A 12,668-nucleotide genomic window follows, 5' to 3' on the forward strand; every position below is an offset into this window, starting at 1 on the left:
ATATATATATTAAAAAAATTCCAGTTATTTTTACTATGGTATTGCCACGGTTTTACTATGATATTGTAAGGGACGAGATATCATATTAAGCTTTTGATGTTTGTTACTTTTTCTAAGTGTTCGCTTTTGCATTTATTAAATAGCTAATGGGAAATGCAACCCAAATATTCCACTGTCCCAGTTTAATGTGGCCTGTCTGGGATTTTGTTCGTAAACAAAACCACAGCAAATGCCAGTTCCAGTCGCCTGACCATACACTGATATTATCACAGGCATGACTGCTGTTCTGTAGGACAGAGCGTTTCGTTAACCCGAGGCACTAACGACACCGAATCATCTGTAATTGATCTAATTGATTCTCCACTGCTTAATTAGATTCTTGTCACTCCTAATGCATCAGTGATGAAGAACCTCGGGGTACGAGAGAGGGAGAGAGATGAGCTTTCTTCTAATAGTTGATGATACAGACACCAGTCGTTGCTCTGGTCTCATGTGATCACATAGACAGCTTTTAGTCGTTTTGTGGTAATTATTCTGCAATCAGCACACAAGCAGCTGTTCACAAGGACTTTATTATGCTCTGTTTGTAAAACAGATTTTTAGATGGTATGGGAGTTGATATAAAAGTTAGGTGCTGTGTTAAGAGATATAGATTTTGCTGTAATAAAATGAATATCTTTTTCTTTAGCTTGACTGGCAGAGCGTGGCACCAGCAATGCCAAGGTCATGGGTTTGATTCCCAGGGAAGACACAAACTGATCTATATCATGAAATCACTGTAAATTGCTTTTCACACTATGATTAACTTTGGATTAATGTATTTTTACACCCTCTGCTGGTGCTGAAGGCATGCAGTGTGAATCAGTGCAGTGCTTGCATATTACAGAAAGTTGTTTAGCAACAGATAGCCAATCATAGACTAATTTATAATGACTCCATTAAATATTCATGCTTGGTACAGTAGCAGAAACATCCATGAGTTTTTTAGTTTAAACATCTGAAGGGGAGTTAAAACTGACGCATCAGATGAGATGCTATAATTTTTGTATAAGTTTAAGAATACTTAAATGGGAGGTTAAAAAATGAAAATTCTGTCATCACTACTCGCCCTCGCCCTTATGTCATTTCAAACCTGTATGACTTTTTTCAGTGAAACCTAAAAGAAGATATTTTGAGAAATGGCTAAGTGTTTTTTTATTCTATAAAGTGGAAGTCAATGGTCTCCAGTATTTTTGGTTTCCAATATCCGGCGCAAGTCACCAGAGAGTCTGTCATTTCACTGGAAGATCCAGTTATGACGTTTATTAAAGCAAATATACATTTATTTCTCAAATTAAAGCACATGCATGAACAAATCGTTCACAATATGATAAATAAAATGCATTTAGAATATAGATAGGGTGTATTTTTATTCTAATGCCAACTTTAACAGAATATTTTTAATGCACGACACTACAAGCATAACTGATGTTTTTAAAACACTGGTCAATTTTGAGATTTCAGGCTATAACTTGTCTTCTGCAAAGAAAACATCTAAAGTACACATTACACTTTATCTGTTTGCATCTGTAGATTTAATTTACAATGCATATCTTTAAAGGCGTTTTTCTCAAAATTAGTTTTTTTTCTCATGCACTCCACTTCAGTAGCACTTACAAACAGCAAACCTTACAGTTCATATGTACAGTCTATATTATAAAGGTTTTTACAGAGGCGGTTGTTCATATATCACTCACCTGATTTATGTAGCATTTTATTCCTTAAAACATGTTAAAAATTTGTTTTCTCCTGAAATTATTTTCAGATTTTTGGAGTGAGATATCCAAAAAAACCCTCGGTAAAAACCATTAACTCTAATATGTCAACAAAATGAATGAAATATCCAGTATTCAGATTTCTGTTCTGGAAAAGTATGCAAATTAGTATATCAATTAGCATATTAAATTACATAATGCCTCATTTGCAAATTCAAACATAACATTTCAGAAAACTTGTAATAAACAGTTATCTTAATGTACTGTGATTAATCAACTGTGGAAAGTACAGTGATATCTGTTCATTACAATTTGTAGCCTTTTCACCTGTAGTGTCTTGCCTTAAGCATGCGAAGCCCATTAGTTGTTTTAGATAGAAGCATCTGCCAAATGTCATGCAAGTCATGCAAATGCAGAACAGCACAGTTAATCATAGCAGTGAGGTTAGTGAAGTGATATTTGTATGTCTAGAGCGCTGTTTGTATGTGTGTGTTGGCGGGGGGCTGATGGTGTCTACAGGCGGGTAACTGTGGCTCACATGAGTAAGGAAGAACAGATTTGTCCCTGCTGTTCGCGCTGATGATAACTATCTCCATGCATCCAGACAGATGGACCGTGTGTGTGTGTGTGTGTTAAGGGGAAAAGACCACCATAGAAAAAGATCCTTTGTGTGTCTTTTGATCACTGATGGGCTGCACTTTAAGGCATGGATGCAGGGTTGACATTGTCTTTGTACATTTCTGGCTTTTAAAGGATGTTTTTGTCTCTCTACTGCATTCGGAGTTGGATGGGGAAAGAGTTGAAGGCCCTCATTTTTCTGTCCTTTCATTTAATAGCATAAGAGGCTGGATATTAGCATTTGGTCCAATTTCCTAATGCAGTTAAAGAGGCTGCACTGGAGTCAAACAGAAGGACAGGAGCTTCCACCTGAGCTTTTTCATAGCGTCCACACTCTCACAGCCTCAGCTTTTAACCTGATTGGCTCATCAGCGGAGCGGGACGGGGATCAGGGAGAGTAGCGGTGTGTGGGGGTACGTCCAGGTGGTCCGGCCGTGGTGGTCCTGATACAGGCATGGTGCTGGAGTCTGACCTCACTGTCCTGCTTTCTCTTATGCCCAGTGATTACATCATCGAGGAGAAGAACGCTGTGCTCCAGAAGAAAGAGAATGAAGGATTCGGCTTCGTCTTGCGGGGAGCAAAAGGTAAGACGTGGCTTTGAGTTCATGGCCTCGGTTTGCTCTTACTGTCAGAGTTGACGCTTCTTTCACAGTACTGGGTTGCATTACACACTTAATGTCAACATGAAACACTGTTTGCAACACATTTTACTTTTGTAATGTGATGTATTTCCAAGTAAAACAGGATTTTCAAAAAATAGTTGAATTTGAGAATTGCTTGGCTTGTGAAAACTGACCAATCGGAATGGAGCAAGACTTGAATGCAATTTTATTACAGTCGAGTTTAAGTAGTTTTGGTTATAGGTTAACATAAATGGGTTATGGGTGAAAATAAAATAGTTTACATTACATTTTAATGGAAGTGCATCATAAGACCAGGAGCATTGTTAATTATTTAATTAATTTATTAAATATAAAAATGTATAATAATAGTTGCACCGATAGCCTTGTGGGCAGCGCGCTGACAAAAAGTGCCGTCCCGTGTTTGAATTCCGACTTGAGGACCTTTCCTGATCCCGCCCCCTCCTCTCTCTCTCACTTCACTTCCTGTCAATTCTGATCTGTCCTGTCACAATAAAGGCAAAAAATGCCAAAAAATAAATCTTTAAAAATATATAATAATTATTATTATTATTGTTGTTGTTGTTGTTTTAACACTAATTACTAATAGTTAATAGTAGTTATTTTTATTATTAACAATAATCAAAATTATAATACATTTTTATTATTATTGTTTTTGTTCTTAAATTATTTAAAAATATATGTATGAAAAAAGTTATTATTAAAATTATTATAACGATAAGTATGAATAGTTAATAATAGTTTTTATAATTTTTATTGATAATCAAAATGTAATATTAAACAATATATTAATAATTAATAATCAAAATTGGCATGAAAATTATAATAAAAATATTAGTATTTAATTATTTAATAATAATAATACAATTAATAATAATAATAATAATAGTTAGCTTACATTCCCAGGGAACAAAGGGATTGATATACAGAGAAAATTAGATTTAAGATGATCTAGCTGTGATTAAAAGAACCCTAAAAGCAATAGACTCATCTGAAGAACGTACAGTATAATGTGCCATGAAGAACTTTTTAGTATCCAGTGACCAATATAAGGATCCCTGTAAAAACCCAAGCATTGCAAAGAACTATTGAACCAAAATGTAGTTTTTCTCTAGAGTTAAAATGAATATTGCTCTGAAATATAACATCCATCACACATCTACAATCATTTATATGAAATAAATGCATATCAGTAGTGCAACAGTGTGTGTGCTTTACAGATGCGGTTCTGGTGACAGCATAAAATAGAGTTAAGTGAAAGTTAACTTCATTACATACATAATCAAATATCGCGGTCACTGGTTCATATTGTGACATTTCTGAAACATTTATAGTGGTGACTCAACAGCATTATTAGACAGTTGTGTTTGACAACACATACAGATCAGCAGGGTTTGTGAGTAGTGTGTGTGTGTGTGTGTGTGTGTGTGTGTGTGTGTGTGTGTGTTAGTGCCCAGTCTCTGGGGTGGCACCATCCTGGGTAGGAGTTATGAGTTCCTAATGCCATCTGTTACCCACATGGTGCATTAATATCTCTTACGAATATGGGTGTCAGCAGTCTCTTTATTGCTTTCATAATTTCCATACTATGACTTCCTCAAAGATTAAAAGGAAAACACTTACAGATCTATTTGGACACATGTTTATATTAGTATATATTATTATAATTAAGCCATTCATTGACTTCAAAAGGAGTCTAAGCACCAATAATGTGATATTGCATGTGATTCTCTGTGTTTGTGTAGCAGAGACGCCCATTGAAGAGTTTACACCCACACCTGCCTTTCCTGCACTGCAGTACCTGGAGTCTGTGGATGTTGAGGGCGTGGCCTGGAGGGCGGGGCTAAGGACTGGTGACTTCCTGATTGAGGTATAAGATTGGTTTGTCCGCTGATATCCCAGATCTTTCTGTATCTACTATTAATCAGTATCGCTTTTTATTTCTCCTCTTTCCTACTACTTGTTTCACTTCTGTTTCAGTTTTTTTTTATAACCATTTCTTACTATGTATCAGTAAGTTGTTGTTATTTTAGCATGTGTGTTTGGCTCAGTGTTATTTTTTTAGGATTACTGATAAACTAATGTAGTTTGATTTGTATTAGTTATCTATTTTAGTTTTAGTTACAGCTGTAGTAATGTTGTCATTTTATTAGTTTTTTATTATGTCTATAGGTTTTTTTATGAAGTTTTAGTTTTATTTAATTTGAGTTATTTCAGTACTTCAACATACAAAATGGAAATGAAATAATATATATATATGTATTGAATGTATTTATATATATGTACATGTATATGTGTGTGGCTGTACATACACATATGTAGTTGTTTTTTGGTGTTTGGCTTAGTGTTATGTTAGAATCATTATTATACTCATTTTTTTTGTTTTCATTTAAATGTTTAGTTTTGAAATGTTGTTGTATGCATTTGTCATTTTTATTTAATTTCTTTTATTTTCTTAAATGTGTATATATATAGTATTTATAGAGTTTTAGCTTTTAGTTTTAATTACTTTTTCTTATTTGTAAGTCGCTTTGGATAAAAGCGTCTGCTAAATGACTAAAAGTAAAAGTAAGTAAGTAAGTAACCATGTTTCACGTTTTCAGCACATAAAAATGCAGTAATATTTGTTGCAGCTGTGTAATGACCTTGAGTCTAGTCTGAGATTCTGGGAATGTGCCGGAGGGGTGGAAAAACACTTATGATTTCTTTGTGATTTTTCTCTCAGGTGAATGGTGTAAACGTGGTAAAAGTGGGACACAAGCAGGTGGTGTCACTCATACGGCAGGGCGGGAATAACCTCCTGATGAAGGTGGTGTCGGTCACACGCAAGCCAGAGTCTGAAGAGTCAGTCAGGAAGAAGGGTAAGATACTTGTTCACTTCAAAAATAACTGTTCTGTCCTAGGTAATAAAGCTACTGTATTTTTATTTTATGTAATTTTATTTTGTCACTTTAAAATGTAATTATTATTATTATTATTATTATTATTATCATTATTTATTATATATTTTTTATTATTTATATTTTCTTTATTTATATTATATATTCTGTATTTATTTACATTTCTATATTATTTTATTTTTTATTTATTTTATTTTGTCAATCTAAAATTATTATTATTATTATTATTTAATGTTGTTGTTTTTTTGTTTTTTTTTTTACATTTACTTTCCAACAATGAAAATGCGACTCTTAGGCTTTGCGACTTACAAACAAGATCTGCAGTTTAATATAATATAATGCTTAAATGTAGTTTATATGCATTCATGTGTGTCTCTCAAGAATAACATCTTACTGTTAAGTCAGTTACACGCAAATGGTGTAATATTGTGTATGTGGTATTATAGTTGAGTTATAGGGAATGTGCTGAATGCTGGTTTTGTTTGTTTATTGTGGGCGGGGCTACTGCAGTCAGACAGAAGAGCTCTTAACGGCACGGGTTGCTAGGGAACCAGTTTTTGATGCTCTGTACTGTATGTAATGATCAGTGAGAGATTTCTCTCAGCAGGGCAAATCTAGTCTCAAACACGAGGAAAAGAAATGCTGCAAGAATGAATAAAGGAGCGAGTGTAATGATCATAGCCGATCGAGACGGTAATGACTGTGTTTGTCAGAGGAGAAAACTTCAGGAGCATTAACTAAATGACAGGGTTATTTGTCACAAGGAATTGTGATGACTAAGCAGATTGAAGTGTTTTCTGTGCAGCCTTTCCACACGCACACATTTGTGCATTCCTACACCCACTCAATCGATTAGCAGTTGAATGAGTCCACCGGTAGAGTTATTAGAACCACAGCAAAACCTCGAAACCCAAAGAGGTAGTCTATTCAATATCCATGCAAACTATCCTCACATTTATCTGCAACTCCCACACAATCTGAACCCTTCATTGACCTGTGTTTGCTGTGTTAGTGGATGATGGAACAGCATAGTAAGACAGTCGTTTAGCAGACACTTTTATCCAAAGCGTCTTACAGTATAGACTGATTTAGGATGGTTGACTATGCAGATTCATACCTAACTGTAAAGTACTGTAAATATAAGTTTTTTTGCATTCATTCTATGCTTTTTTGCAACTCTTTATATATGCATCAGACGTTCTCGCTGTGTTACCTGTCTAGTTAAATTAGTGTCTGTTCTGTTGGTTTTTTAGAATTATTATTATTAATTTTTTATTTTGTTTTATATGTTATTTATTAAATTCTGGATTGAAGGAAAATGACTGCACATTTAACATGCTCCATGAATATTTTTATTTGATTTGATTTTATTAAGTGTATTTTTCACCAAAATGTGAGTATTATTAAAGTTTGTAGCTTATAATATATTGCTATATATATAAGCTATATATAATATATATATATAGCTTATATAATATATTGCTTAAATGTAGTTCATATATGTTCAACAGTGAGTCTGACAAGTGCAAAATGCATTAACTACAGTTATATTTAATGCATTAGCAGATGTTTTTATACAAAGCAACTATTTTATTTTATTTATTTTATTTTATTTTATTAAAATAATTATAATTATATCTATTAAATTGCTGGATTTTTTTCACATGTTCCAGAATCTTTATTTTATCCTATTTTATAATTAGGTGGATTTCCACCAAAGAAAAATGTGAGTATATTTTACAAAGATTGTAGTTTATAAATAAGTTCCACAGCTAAATATATTGCTTAAATGTAGTTCATATATGTTCAACAGTGAGTCTCTCAAGTGCACAATGTATTAACTACACTTATATTTAATGCATTAGGCAGATGCTTTCATCCTAAGCAACTTATTTATTTTGTTTTATTATTTATTAAGTTGCTGGATTTTTCACCAAGGAAAATGACTACACATTTAACATTCATTTTATTTTATTTTCTTTTTTAAAATTTAAAACAAAATGTTGCCAAGGAAAATGCAAATATTATTAACAAAGTTTGTAGATTATAAGATCCACAGCTTAATATATTGCTTAAATGTAATTTATATGTTCAACAGTGAGTCTCTTAAGTCTAAAATGCATTAACTACACTTCTATTTAATGCATTTGGCAAATGCTTTCTTCCAATGCATATTGCGTTGCATTTAAACCATATATTTGATCAGTTCATGCATTCCCTGGGAGTCAAACCCATGACCTCGGTGTTGCTAGCAGGATTTTTTGCAGCATGCAAATCAGAGGGAAGTGCTGTGTTGTTTATGCCCCTAAGACAGATCCTTACCCTAAAATCTGATTGTCGATGAGAATGTTGTTCTTTCTTGGCCAAATCACGGTCACCTGCATAGTTATTGCAGGGTTATTGCATAACTCTGGGCTATGCAAACTACCACACACTTACACACTACTGATGAAGTAATAATAGAGTGTCTGTTGTTAGTTTTGTGGCTATATCCTCCCACACACACATTCAAACTCACACACACAGATTCTCACAGTTGAAATGCACAAACCCAGGCCTTGCTCCTGCCAGAGTTGCCATGGTTACTACAATGCATGTTTGAAGTAAGTATTGCATTAGTGCCTTGGTATTTCTCTCCTCGTCTCTCTCTCTCTCCAGCTCCACTCCGGTCTGCAAGGTTGTTAGCTGAAGGAGTGAGGAGTTTTACGCCGATGTTACTGAGACGACAGAAGTATCTGATCTCCTGGAACTCTGATCGTTTTCTTGGTGCTTCTTGTATCGCTGCTTGGGAGTTTATAGCATGCTTTGGACATAGCATCAGGTTTCGTTTCTGAGAGACAAAGGGAAAATCGGCCACCATTTGGGTTGTAAGAGGCTGAATGTGATATGAGGGGTTTTGGGAGACGAGTTTTTCTTTCTACCATCGGAGGGCCACCAAGAACGGAAGTTGGTTTCTGGTCGTGCAATCACACAGGAGATGTCTGATAGTTGCATGATTCTATGTTGCATGTCAGAGAGAGAAAGACGGAAGGAGAGAGTTTAATCGTGGTGCGGCAGTGTGGTACGTTGATCTTCAGATGAAGATGGTGAAAAAGCGCTGGCAGCTGCCGATGGGCAGCAGCCGTGAAGGCCCCTCGCCACGCCATCCTATCTCCTCATCTACTCCTTGCCTTTCCTCCACAGCGCCCCCGCCTCCAAAAAGAGCACCCAGCACCACCCTCACCCTGAGGTCCAAAAGCATGACCGCTGAGCTCGAAGAACTAGGTAAGAATTCCTCAAACAGACAAATGCGCTCTGTTGTGAGGTCGAATATTTTTTCTTTCAGTTTTTGTCTTAAAGGAATAGTTCACCCAAAAATGAAGATTTGCTGAAATGTACTCACCCTCAGGCCATCCGAGATGTAGATGAGTTTGTTTCTTCATCAGGAGAAATGTAGCATTACATCACTTGCTCAACAATGGATCCTCTAGAGTGAATGGGTGCCGTCAGAATGAGAGTCCAAACAGCTGATAAAAACATCACAATAATCCACACGTGACGTCGCAGAAATAGAAACCATTTCTAAAATAGAAACTTTGCGTGTTGCCGTCGTGGCTGGTTAGGATAAAAACTCTTATTGATTAATATGGAAAAGATACCTTATATCGTGTGTCACGGCATGGCATGTAGTTAGGACACGGTGTAATACTGCTCTCTCCATTGGAAAAAGCCATCTCTTCTGACTCAATAAAGAAATATGCACAGACCAATCTTCATTTACAAGTGAAAACAGTTCTAAAAAATGTTGGTGGATTTTGATGTGAAAGGACAACAGGGGATTTTTTTCACTGGAGGAAGTGTTATTATAGATTATGGATATGTTATTTTGGCTGGAAGCAACAGTTTAAAGTTAAAATGACTTGATGGATTTGTTTCTTACAAACATGCAGCTTTTCTCTTCACAAGATGTTAACTGATGGACTGGAGTCATGTGGATTACTTGTGGATTTTTATGATGTTCATTCTGGCGGCACCCATTTACTGAACATCAGTGCATAGGATCCATTGGTGAGCAAGTGATGTAATGCTAAATTTCCAATGAAGAAACAAACACTGTAATTTACTCTATTGAAGGGCGGCACATTCTTGGATTCAGTGTGCACTTTTTTAAGCATTTGTGCATATGAAGATGGACATTATTGGGCATCAGGGTTCTTCCAACTAGTCAGTCATTCAGATTATAAAATAGTCAATTAGGAAAATAGATAGGTTTACACATCCTATTCCCCTAACACAAGCCTAACACACATTTGGATGCAACATTTTCTCTCTATCTGTCTCTCTCTCTGTTGCTCTTTCTTGTTTATTTATTAACTGTGTCATCTCCCTCCTGCAGCCATTTGGGCTGTTCAAAACATCAGCTGTCTTTTCCTCTCTCGCTCAATCTGTGCTCTGAGTTTACTGAGTTCATTATACATATTCACTCACGTTCACACACTGAAACGCATATCGACAGACATTTGCTGCTGTGAGACTTTAATGGAGAAGTGTTCTGTACATTTATTTCATGCGCAGCCTCTGCAAGGAGGAGAAGGGGAGGTAAGTTGAGGTTTTTAGAAGCCAACAAAAAATGTGTATGCAACCATCTTCACCTTGCTCATGCTGGAATATGATTTATTTGGCTCTGTTCCAAAACCTAGTGAGCTGCCTACCTAACCAGCATTTTTAGGCATTCCCATCACAAAGGCAGTAAAATTATGCTCTCTTAAAAAATACCTTGTTTTGGATGTCCCAGAATGTTTTGAAAAAAAAATCTAATATTAAAATTGCTATACTAATTTAAACATAAATGTAATTTTTTTTTTTAATTAATGTGTCAAAATGTAATTGATTAATGACTATTTTATCCAGTATTTCTGTATTTTTCATGCTTATTTGAATTTCACACTCTTAACGTAGCAACGTGCTGATGCCAAACTGGAACTCCTTTGTGAGTTTCACCTCTCATGTGCTTCACACGAGGAATTCTATTTGTGTGGCACGTGGAGTGTTCCAAATGAGTCACTTATGAGGTTCTATTTCAGTTAGGATGCTGCCTTAGGGACTGTTCACACAGGATGCATTCTTGCCTTCATCTGTGATGTGTTTAATTGTTTTTCTTCGTCAACATGCAATACCTTGATAAACTTCAGAAGAACATACGAATGTATCCTGTGTAAGGCACTACTCAAGTAGACAGTATACAGCCAGGCAGGTCTATGGGTTGGAACCGAGCTGCCATACTACACCTTTTGCCATAAATAAGAAGCAGTGATGCATTCTGTTAATTATGTGTCATTAACATTTCCATTTCATATTATTTTGCCTTTTTTATTTCAAAGCATGTGATCAAATGAGATCCATATTACTACCTGTGTGGGTGTTTATAATGAACTTGGTTTTATGTGTGTGTTTATTAACAGAAAGACTAGATGAGATTTTGGCCTCTCAGGAGACAGTACTGAGGCCAAAGGTGGAAGCAGACTACAGAGCCGCAACGGTGAAGCAACGTCCTACTAGTCGCAGAGTTACACCAGCAGAAATCAGTGTAAGATACAGTATGTCCGCACACACTCAGACGATCAGAAAGTGTCCCATTTTAGCAGCATTGACCAAAGACGCTATATGTACACAGTTGACTTCAAACGTAAAAAATGTTTCTTTGTTTTACATTTATCAAACTGAAAAACTGGCTTGATGCAGGTTTGATGGTGGTCTAATGTACCAGCATAGTTTTCCAAAGCACAGCTGTATGCTGGTGTTTTCAGCAGGGATGAAGCTTCTTACAATAACAGTAGCCAATAGAAACACTTTGTTGAAAATATGCCAAAATATTCTTGCTTGACCCTTTTAAACATAAGTGTTTTCTTTGTGCAGTCTCTTTTTGAGCGGCAAGGACTTGCTCTTCATGGTGCTCTACACCCAGCGTTGGAAAAAGCCCACATGCAGCTGCCGAAAAGCATGGCTAGAACAAAGTCTTTTGGTAATTCTTCAGGAATCTTTTACATACACTCCTCATTTAAGCCCCTCAATTTGAAACAGCAGTAAAGTGCTTGGCTTTGTTCTAGTTTCTTTTATCTATCTGTCCTTTGATCTTCAAATCTGAATGCATTTAACCTTTTAGGCGCCAGGAATTTTTGGAAAAATGGATTTTGACATCAAGATTTCAAAAGCTTGTGGCTTGAAAGGGCTTAAAGATAGAGATCTACTGTAAATTAGAAAAATGTTGGGCATGACTGAAAGTTTATGTGGGGTGTAAATATACTCGTCTAATTTGCATATGATGACGTCATTAGGGGGCGGCCAGCTTGAATTTCACAATATTCAGGAAAATAGTAGATATTTAATTGATGTTTGAACTTATTTGTTAAGTTTTTTTGTTTGTTTGTTTGTTTTTTTGGCTTTTTATCCTCATTCCAAATGATCAGAAAAGAGGAAACCAACAATAAAACAGGAGAAAGTACAAAATTATTACTATACTATATAGTAGTAAAACGCATGTGAACAGTAGCCTACTTTTTGATCAGTTCATCAGTAATATTCAGGAAATAATAGATATTGAATGGATATTTGAACTTATTTGCATGTTTTTTTTGTCTTTTTATCCTCATTCCAAATGATCAGGAAAAGAGGAACCAACAATAAAACAGGAGAAAGTACAAAATTATTACTATACTATATAGTAGTAAAACGCATGTGAACAGTAGCCTACTTTTTGATCAGTTCATCAGTAATAT

General features: G+C 35.5%; 1 protein-coding gene across 1 annotated transcript in view; it reads left to right on the plus strand.

The window, feature by feature from the left end:
- LOC107686585 (SH3 and multiple ankyrin repeat domains protein 3-like) overlaps positions 1-12,668 on the plus strand; it is a 285,917-nt gene that overhangs the window by 270,311 nt on the left and 2,938 nt on the right. The window contains exons 19-25 of the mRNA XM_016483652.1: positions 2,874-2,956; positions 4,759-4,883; positions 5,739-5,874; positions 9,097-9,177; positions 10,468-10,491; positions 11,355-11,479; positions 11,809-11,914. Coding sequence (XP_016339138.1) covers positions 2,874-2,956; positions 4,759-4,883; positions 5,739-5,874; positions 9,097-9,177; positions 10,468-10,491; positions 11,355-11,479; positions 11,809-11,914 — 680 coding nt within the window. The remainder of the gene's footprint in view (positions 1-2,873; positions 2,957-4,758; positions 4,884-5,738; positions 5,875-9,096; positions 9,178-10,467; positions 10,492-11,354; positions 11,480-11,808; positions 11,915-12,668) is intronic.

The sequence above is a fragment of the Sinocyclocheilus anshuiensis genome, unplaced genomic scaffold, assembly GCF_001515605.1.
Source record: "Sinocyclocheilus anshuiensis isolate Anshui unplaced genomic scaffold, SAMN03320099.WGS_v1.1 scaffold733, whole genome shotgun sequence".
Classification (NCBI taxonomy): domain Eukaryota; kingdom Metazoa; phylum Chordata; class Actinopteri; order Cypriniformes; family Cyprinidae; genus Sinocyclocheilus; species Sinocyclocheilus anshuiensis.